This window comes from Etheostoma spectabile, chromosome 17, assembly GCF_008692095.1.
Source record: "Etheostoma spectabile isolate EspeVRDwgs_2016 chromosome 17, UIUC_Espe_1.0, whole genome shotgun sequence".
NCBI classification, from domain to species: Eukaryota; Metazoa; Chordata; class Actinopteri; order Perciformes; family Percidae; genus Etheostoma; species Etheostoma spectabile.
The window spans coordinates 18,133,471-18,143,180 of record NC_045749.1 but is presented as its reverse complement, the minus strand read 5'-3'; the positions used below and the strand labels follow the sequence as shown (position 1 = coordinate 18,143,180).

Genomic DNA, 9,710 nt, shown 5'->3' with positions numbered 1-9,710 from the left:
CCCCTAAATCCTTCTTGTCAGTTATTGGCTGGAAAGCTGGAACACTGTTTGTGTATGCTTCATGGTGCAGGTGGGCACAGATTGTTTTTGTTGCCATTTGTAGACCCTGGGCTGGCTACAGAGACCGTGTTTTTTTTTTACAGTGTGTTCTGGGGACAGCCAGCTCGCAGATAGTGATATGTGTGCTGTATGTGACAAATGTTGTAGCCAAAAACACGTGTGACATCACTTAGAGCATCTTTAATTTAACTTTACATAGCAAACTGAACTACGTCACACTCTCCGTCATGTGCGTAATTACACCATGTACTTGCATACGGAAGTGTAGAGCCCCTATAGGACAATTGTCATTTGTCAGAGTTCATTACTGCTATGCTTACATTTCGTTGTCTTGCAGGAATTTAATCAAACCCATTGCAGTCCAGTCAAAAGAGAAAGAAGATCGCTACGTGGATAATTACAAGGTAAGGACTGTTGTACATTTTAACATATATTTGTCAAGTCTATTGGATGTTCCAGTAAGAAAACAGATGTGTGTGTGTATGTGTGTGTGTGGGTGTGTTTGTTGTGCAGTACCTTGAGGAAGAGTACAAGAAGGGCATTCGTGAGGATGACCCCATGCCTCCTGTCCAGCCTTATCACTACGGCTCACACTACTCCAACAGCGGCACCGTGCTGCACTTCTTGGTCCGAATGCCTCCTTTCACCAAGATGTTCCTCGCCTACCAGGGTGAGTCACACATTAAGTTGAACTAAAAGTTAAGGAAGAATGTCAGGTTCATAACACTTTAACTTACTAAATAATGACGGTCAAGCAAAAACGGACTCAGACGGCAAAGACAGTTATTTGACAGTTTGCAAAAGGGAAGCTACCACGAGCAGCCTTTCCGCAGCGCAGCTCTAGTGGGAACTTCAACAATTTCTCTGCAGCTCTGTCCCTTATTCAAACCACACACCACAGAAGATTCACATTGTTGATGTAAGGAGTGTCTAATGCCTACGCCAGAAACCCTGGGCTGGCATGTACTCTAACTGACCTCGGATCTAAGGCTCTTGTTATCTTCTGTGATATGCACAGTGGACTTTATTGCCTTTTGTTTAGGCAGCAGCGACTGAAGAAACACAGACACGGCTTGAAAGAAACATAGTATTGTTAAATGTGCATATAATAATAAGCATGAAAGTTATACTAATTAGGAAAGTTATACTAATTAAGAAACAGCTACAAAGAAATAAGCAATAAAAGACTTTATAAAAATGAATTCTCTATCATTTCCCTCCTGTTGTACATTTAACAAACATCAGTAATTATCTCTCCAGTTGGCTTTCATTAATCACATCATCACATGTACTCACAGGAAGGTTGTATACCCATCATGGAGAAGGCGAAAACCTTTCTGTTGAAGGGGAATTCCTTCTCGACCCTCTCTTAGGAGCGGCCGCCCTTTTGGCCAAGATAAGTTCAAAAGTATTGTTTACAGGTGGTTTAATACATCATCGTGTGGGCTTGGGACACATTTGTTATATTGATCAGATTTAGCAGAGAGCTGCTGGTATTGAACATGTGCATAGTTGGTCAATGCTTGAGACATAGTACGTTGTATCAGAGTATGAACACAAGGCATTACACATCCTAGCACTATGAAAATTATTACCAGTACTGTTACAAGGGGAGTAACAATTTTAAGCAATAATCCATACCATGGTCCTGAAGTCAACCAGGAGAGGAAATCTCCTTTAACCACATTATCTGCCTCAGCAGCATCTCTAAGAGCAGTCAAATTGAGGATGGCTTGCTGAATGATTCCAGCATCTTTGTCCTTATCTGGGATAAAAGTGCAACACGTAGTACCAATAATCCTGCACACATCGCCTTGTGACGCCGTCAACTGGTCCAGCACTAGCCTATCATATCTGTTTAAAAAAATGCACCCCCACAACCACAGACAGAAAACAGAAAACAAGAATACATTTGTCTCATACACCATGTCTTTCCCTTCCTGTGTTCTTCCATCGTCACAGCGAGTGCTGTGCCCTGCAGGAAAGTGCTGTGTGCGTGTGTGGGGCTGGGCGATGCAGTACCGGGCTGTGGTTACAGGCGGTCTTGCCTCTGGTGTTGTGGATTTCTTCTGGTGTCAGAGGTTCGTCCACTAGCACGTCACACACCGTCGGAGTCAGTCTTTACCACTGCCTCATTTGAGGTGTGTGTTGTGTTGCAACGTTGGTGACACAGAACGTCTCATGTCAGATTTCCGGGCGTCTGGCGGGCCTGGCTTGTTCTCTGGTCTTGAAACCCTCTTGCAGTGTGATGCGTAGACCCACGTTGCCCTCTCAGCAACCTTCACTGCTGTGGGTGACCAGAAAACCTGGAAGGGACCTTGCCATGTTTTCGATTGTCAGTTTCTCCTCCTGAAGTTTCTTACGATCACAAAATCCCCTGGCTGCAGCGTGTGGAGCGGTCCTTCTGCTGGGTGGGGCAGGGCAGCAGAAACCTGGATTCTTATGTCAGAAAGACAGTTGTACACCCTACTCTAACATCTCATGCTCACACAGAGCCGTGGAGGGAAGGAGGCTCTAGAAGCTTCTAACCCCCACACTGGGTGGTCTGCCAAAAAGGATCTCACACGGAGGTTACTGTGCGTCCTTACCCTCATTCGCACGTACGTAGTTTTGTTCTTAACATGCTGTCATCGCTTGACAACCGACTTGATATTCCCCATCTGGGATTGCTTTCTGTCATTAGAGCTTATGCTAACACTGAAGAAGTTTGTTTTGAAGTGGAAACACCTCACCAAACAACGCTTTTTCCCCTCTGACGGTGTGAGATCAACAAATTTCATCATATGTTCAAATGTTGTGAAGACCATGTTGTCGTTAACAATAATAGCACTCGCCCCTTTATTAATATTACCCATTTAGATCACACATTTCCCTGTGGATTATGTCTGCAACAGATAATGCAACCCCTAAAAAAATGTGTTGTAAGTAAGAATTGAAACCTTTGAAGGTGTGAAACACCACCTGCGACATCAAAGAAAATCGGTCTCCAGCTGCGTTGTCTATAACAGGATCTTTAATTTCAACAAGTATTGTAAATGTTAAGTGACTGACATGCCAAGGCTCTTTAACAGCAGATTGTTTTCATATACCCCCAAAAAGCATTTAGCAGCATGGAGTGCCGCCTGTCTGCATTATATTGACAGCTCCATCTTGGAGGATGCCAAGGCTTTTAGTACTGAAATGTTGAAATGTCCTGATCTCAGATCTGACTGAGCAGCACGTTCTTTATGCAGTTCTCTGATCAACTCCCCGCCCTTCCTCTTCTCTTTTCTATTTATTCTTTTCTTGTTAATGGATTTTTTCATTCATCTGTCTCTCTCCTCTGATCCTCCGAGGAGCTTTTTGTGTGATCATAAATGTATTCAGTAATCGTGGTGTCTAAGGTCATGAAAGGGGATCTTTTCAATCAGTGAGTTGAATCTGTAATTAGATTGTCTTTGGCCTTAATCAGACCAGAGCTTTGATATCCCGGACCGGACGTTTCACTCCATGAACACCACATGGCGCCTGTCCTCCTACGAGTCTATGACTGATGTGAAAGAGCTCATCCCAGAGTTTTTCTACCTCCCAGAATTCTTGGTCAACAGAGAGGGTAATTATTTATCACTGCATTTCATACCTTTTAATCTGTATAGCTATCATTTATTCTGGCATACATTTTTCATATCCTCTTATATATTTAAAAAAAAAAAAATGTCTTGCCTTTACAGGTTTTGATTTTGGTGTTCGTCAAAATGGTGAGAGGGTGAATCATGTGAATTTGCCGCCCTGGGCCCGCAACGACCCACGTCTGTTCATCCTGATCCACCGGCAAGCGCTGGAGTCGGACCAAGTCTCCCAGACGTTGTGCCAGTGGATCGACCTGGTGTTTGGGCTCAAGCAGAAAGGCAAAGCAGCTGTCCACGCCATCAACGTCTTCCACCCAGCTGTAAGTAGCTACCTATTTCACGTTTGATAGAAATTTTTGGGAAAGTTGTTTCTTCTATAAGTTTTCATATCATTTTTCACAGACCTATTTTGGCATGGACGTTTCGGCTGTAGAAGACCCAGTGCAGCGACGGGCCCTGGAGACAATGATCAAGACATACGGACAGACACCCAGGCAGCTCTTCAATGCCTCTCATGTCAGCAGGGCCGGCCCCAAACTCATGATGGAGGGAGAGCTGCCGGCAGCCATGGGTCTCCTGGTGCAGCTGGCCTTCAGAGAAACCAGAGAACAGGCCAAGGAAATAGTCTGCCCGGTAATCTACTCTGTGGTGGTAGTGACTCTGACAGCCCGCTGTGCCCTAAAGAAATGACTTAATTCATCGTCCATGAAATGATCTGCTGCTCACCTGGCAATTTCCTTTTCCTCCCCCCACAGAGCCCACTGCCATGGATCAAAGGTCTGAAGTGGGGCGAGTATGTGGGCTCACCCTCTGCTCCAGACCCAGTGGTGTGTTTCAGCCAGCCGCACGGGGAGAGGTTCGGATCCCTGCTGGCTCTGCCAACGCGAGCCATCTGCGGGCTGTCCCGCAAGTTCTGCCTCATGATGATTTACAGCAAGGAGCAGGGTAGGAACCCCACCAGTCACTCACAAGTCAGCCTAGATGTACAGAATGGTTTGCACAATGTCCTGCTGACTCCATTTACTTTATGTTCTCTACCCTGTAGGTGTTCGGAGCATGCACAGCACAGACATCCAGTGGTCGGCCATCTTGAGCTGGGGCTACGGAGACAACATATTGAGGCTGAAGAGCAAGCAGAGCGAACCACCCATCAACTTCATTCAGTGTTCACAACTTCACCAGGTAAACACGAGTTAAACTCGCAAAAACACAACAAAATGAGGAAAAACAGAGCACCTGTTTGTGAAAGGAATTACTGGTCTCCCGTCAGTGTTACACAACTTTACACTGAGGATCGTCTATAAGCTGTCAGGTTTCCTCTGTCCAACCGTCTGTGTCTCTCTTCTCCAGGTGACCAGCTGCGCCTGGGTGCCCGATGGCTGCCAGCTATTTACAGGCAGCCAGTGTGGAGTCATCACCGCCTACAGCAACCGCTTCACCAGCACCGCGGTGGGTTTCCATGGCGACGTCCCCCTCTAACCTTCCGCCTCCACATCAGCACCCAATCCGCCCACCCACCTCCCATTACCCCTACCCCTCTTTAGACCATCTCACCGTGTGCAAACGCTCAGCTTCATTAGTCACATCACAGTTGCCCTTGAAACACATTTCCACCGAGCCTACAAGTGGGATTAGAGGTCTGGGAGTTCAGTCATCAGAGAGGCTTTCAGACTTTCATCGGTCCCCACCAATAGGCATCTAGGTTTTCTCTGTCTCTCAAGGGTGTTTCAGTAGCAATTGATTTGTGCTGTTCAGAAAAGCCTGTTTGAGATTCATTAATGGAATTTTTTAGGAAACAGTTTAGGAGCCATCCCATCCATGGTAACATTGAATGCTAATTATTCCGATCTGTATGTCCCCTCTGTATAGCCGTCAGAGATGGAGGTGGAATCTCAGACTCACCTGTACGGACACACGGGGGAGGTCACCAGCCTGTTTGTCTGCAAACCCTACAGCATCCTGATCAGCGTCAGCAGAGATGGCACCTGTATCCTCTGGGACCTCAATAGGTCTGTGTGTGTGTGTGTGTGTGTCTGTGTGTCTATGTGTCTGTGTGAGTAGTCTAACTCTGTGTTTCTTTAGGCTCTGTTATGTTCAAAGCCTTGCTGGCCACAAAAGCCCAGTGACTGCAGTGTCTGCCAGCGAGACCACGGGGGACATCGCAACAGTTTGTGACTCAGGTGACGACCGCTCACACTTCATCATACCGCTTTCCCAGACTGACACAATGTTGATGCGATGTACTGAATGACACTTTCTGTGATTCTGTGTATCCAGTGGGCGGAGGCAGCGACCTGCGTCTGTGGACGGTGAACGGGGACCTAATCGGTCACGTCCACTGCAGAGAGATCATCTGCTCCGTGGCGTTCTCCAACCAGCCAGAGGGCGTGTCTGTCAACGTCATCGCCGGCGGGCTGGAGAACGGCGTCGTTAGGTGAGCAGGAACTCTTTCATGTTTTATGGGCGTTCTTTTCCTCTCAGGACACTGGATTATTCACACTGATGTTTTATTTTTTACGTCCGAAATATTTTCAGGTTGTGGAGCACCTGGGATTTAAAACCAGTGAGAGAGATCACCTTTTCCAAGTCGAGCAAACCCATCATCAGGTATGTTATCAGCGCCGCAACCATTTTATTGTTTGCTTTTATGTGATGCCACTTGCCACCATTGTAAATATACGTGTATTTCTGTGGGGAATACTGATGACAATGTCCTCTCCTGCGTGCCCCAGCCTGACATACTCGTGTGACGGCCACCACCTCTACACAGCCAACAGCGAGGGCACAGTGATGGCGTGGTGTCGGCGGGACCAGCAGCGCATGAAGCTGCCCATGTTCTACTCCTTCCTGAGCAGCTACGCCGCAGGCTGACTGTGTGTCTGATGTTTACTACCATCTCCTCCTCTACAGCCTCCTCCTCCTCTTCCTCCTCTCTGCACTGACGGGGAGGAGGTCGTGTCAGCATGGCCTCCACCTCCCTGAAACCTCCCTAACTTTTAACTAAAGCCATCCCCAGCTGAGCAAACTCTAACTACCACAGCCACTCCCAGCATCAAGACATGGTTATTAAAATAGTATTCTATATATTTATAAACAGACTGAAGTGGAATGTTGGGAGGGAGGGATTCATATTTGGCCGAGGCTGCAACAGACACTTTATACTAAATGCATTTCTGAGAGTGTGTTTGGTTTGATAAGTCTTGTATTATTTAGTTTCTTGCTCTTGAGTTTTTCCTCGCCTGATGTTGATTTAGCTGTTTCCTGGTAAGCTGCTATTGTCTGGCCAAAGCCGGACCCAAAAGTGTGAAGACCCCCGTCTCTCCCGCAGTGCGCCGTCTGACAGCTTGCTGCCGGAGCTCAGCAAGCGTGTCCTGCTGACGCTGCAGTAGCTAGCAGGGAGGGAGCCCCTCCTCGCGTCTGTCACCGGGAGACGTCCCGCTCTGTGGGAGTGAGACGCCGCTCTGCTGGGCTGTCTGCTCCACTCAAGTCTGAACAGCAGTGTCACGGCCCTGCATCACGTTGTATCTGAGCTCAGTGGAGGGATGGGGGGGGACGTTAGGATGAATTGTCCCTTGTGTTGCCTGTTGTTCTGTCCTGCTTTTGCATGCTAGAATGATTCTGACCATGACTGTATGTATGTGACGCATACTGTCATAATACTCCTTTATTTAAGGCCTGCCTTGGAACCTGCCCTTTTTGCATTGAGAAATGTTGACATTAATTTCTTCATTCATTCATTCATTCTTAAATTGTTTGCCGCTCAAATGCACTAAAACCTTTTCACTACTTAGTATAGTTTGCTCCAATTCTGAGATAAGCAATTAACAAACAGCATTAGATGCATGAAGCTTGAGAGGAAGCACTGATGTACGAGGCATGCTTAGTACCTGTGCAGCATTACAAAAAAAAGGGTGTAGTAGGTGGGAGGGCGTGGTGAAGAGCATCATGTCCAGCAGTCTGAGGTTAGAGCTGTTAGCGTTTCCTGCACTGAGAAGGTTTACAACGGTTTTCAGAATCTTACACACTACACTGATCAGTCCGGGAAACAATTGACCAAACGTTTCTCTCCTTAACCCACCCATTGATTCATGCAGCTAGTCTTTACATTCCCACTTAACCTACTGTACGGCACTTTGAGTTTGTCTGTTAGTATGTGTGAAACTGAAGTCAAAGCACTTGTTTTTATCAGCTACCGTTTAATTCAAGGAGAGCCAATGATCTGTGGTCTAAACATGAACTGAGCTTTGAATAAATTCCACTAATAAATCTAATCCAGAAAGCAATATCAGACATGCAATAGGTCATTTGTGTCATGTTTAATATGGGTTTTAAAACCGCTGTGAAAGAAAAATAGTCTTGCCTTTGTGTTGACTGCAGTGAGTCTTCTGAGATGAAAAATGATGTCCTAAATTTCACACTTGGTGTTTGACTTGTTTACGAGAAAGGGAATATTCTTATATCATGACGTCATTCCTTATGTGTTATCTTGATATATATTTTTTCTTTTCTGCCCGCCCTTGTGTGCAGCATCAGGCCTGTACAATACATGATGTAACGTGTATGTTTACTGTGTTTCATGCCTGCAAATTTATAAAAGTATGTCTATAAGAACCACAACGTTTTCTTTTTCCTCTAGAACAACCACATTGTATTGAATTGTATGAATCCCCCACCCTCTTTTTTTTTTTTTTTTTTTTGGAAAAGTGGAGAAAGACCAGAGGAAAACGTGATAATTGGGTATGTTTTTTGTGCTTTCTGACACAGAAGGAAATATAATTGTTTTGTTGGAAACTTAAGCTATGCATAATTTAAGCTCATTGTCTTCGAAATTATGTCATTTAACCTCTGGGCTGGCATCATGGACTGAGGTTCTGAAAGGACATGTTTTACATGTTTTTGTGTGTGTATATATGTGCATTTGTGTATGAATGGACAAACCAAGTTATGAGTATATTATAAATATATATAAATATTTGAAGAAATATGACTCCATCTTGTCATTTATGTCCACTTCTTAGTTTGTGTGGTGCGTTCAGGGGCATCTAAAGCAGGAAGAAACTTATGTGAAGCTGCACAAATGACTAGGGAAAACCATTATACAATATACACAAAACGTGGTCCTTAAAAAAAGGGTACAAGCAGTCTGGGGTGGGGGTGACTATCATTCAAATAGATAGAAGCAAGATTTTTGGATGTAAATTCCCACAATGAGTGGTGTCATAATAGAAGAGGCCCTGCAGTTAGTGGGGGGGGGGTGTACCTTGTGATGTCAAACTGATGTAAAAATAAAATGGGGAAGCCTGCCGATCTCAGGTGCCGTGTGCAGCAATAAAGCAATTTAGAAAATCAGCAGATCCTAATTCGACTAATGGACCGTCTCGGTGCGTTTAGGGCCAGTTTGTACAGTAGGAACGCATCCTGCCTTGTTGCTGCTGCAGCTCCTGGTCCACTGATCGAGTGCTCCCTGCTCCACAGCCTGTATCTGATCGTCATACAGAGGTTTCCCCCCCTGCTGCATGCGTTTACATCTCTCCAAGTCCAGCCGTGGTGCTCACCAAGACCTCACCGCTTGGATCTCATCTTCCTACACGGAATACGCACGACTCACACTGAGCCAGCCGTTGAGGCGAAATTAAAACGCCAGGATTCACCTCCTCGGGTTCAGTCCAGACCGAAACGAGGCTGGGATTTCCTCTTATCATTAGATATTTGACAGATCCTCTTTTTTTGTGTGTGTGTGTGTGTGTGTTGGGTGGAGTCAACCCGGAATTCTCCAAATTGGAAAACCATTTGCACATTTCAGGTAGGTCGGCGGCTGTAGCCTACATTAATGTGCTCATAGCCGAGCAATGTAGCGAAGCATCAATAGATTCTTTTGATGTAATTCCTTTATGTAAAAAATCATTTTGTTTTTTTCATGATGTGTGGTGTGCTGTTTTCTGCCCTAACCAGGCCCGCAGCTCACACGGCGTGTGTCCACAATTGAATCCCTTTAGGAATAAGAGTCGCCCATGTTTGACAGATCTGCATCAACAATTAGCA

At 45.6% G+C, this 9,710-nt stretch overlaps 2 protein-coding genes across 3 annotated transcripts in view; both read left to right on the top strand.

The window, feature by feature from the left end:
* The window catches only part of lyst (lysosomal trafficking regulator), a 67,942-nt gene extending 59,578 nt beyond the window's left edge, over positions 1-8,364 (top strand). For both annotated transcript variants that reach the window (XM_032542112.1, XM_032542111.1), the window contains exons 42-54: positions 398-464; positions 574-730; positions 3,512-3,652; positions 3,771-3,988; positions 4,071-4,301; positions 4,424-4,613; positions 4,714-4,850; positions 5,019-5,117; positions 5,538-5,677; positions 5,751-5,848; positions 5,946-6,102; positions 6,204-6,275; positions 6,401-8,364. In XM_032542112.1, coding sequence (XP_032398003.1) covers positions 398-464; positions 574-730; positions 3,512-3,652; positions 3,771-3,988; positions 4,071-4,301; positions 4,424-4,613; positions 4,714-4,850; positions 5,019-5,117; positions 5,538-5,677; positions 5,751-5,848; positions 5,946-6,102; positions 6,204-6,275; positions 6,401-6,539 — 1,846 coding nt within the window. In that variant the 3' untranslated portion in view covers positions 6,540-8,364. The remainder of the gene's footprint in view (positions 1-397; positions 465-573; positions 731-3,511; positions 3,653-3,770; positions 3,989-4,070; positions 4,302-4,423; positions 4,614-4,713; positions 4,851-5,018; positions 5,118-5,537; positions 5,678-5,750; positions 5,849-5,945; positions 6,103-6,203; positions 6,276-6,400) is intronic.
* Positions 8,365-9,048: 684 nt separating this feature from the next.
* Positions 9,049-9,710, top strand: part of gng4 (G protein subunit gamma 4) — a 28,040-nt gene continuing 27,378 nt past the window's right edge. Inside the window, exon 1 of the mRNA XM_032541652.1 lies at positions 9,049-9,471. The gene's annotated coding sequence lies outside the window, so the exon portion shown is untranslated. The remainder of the gene's footprint in view (positions 9,472-9,710) is intronic.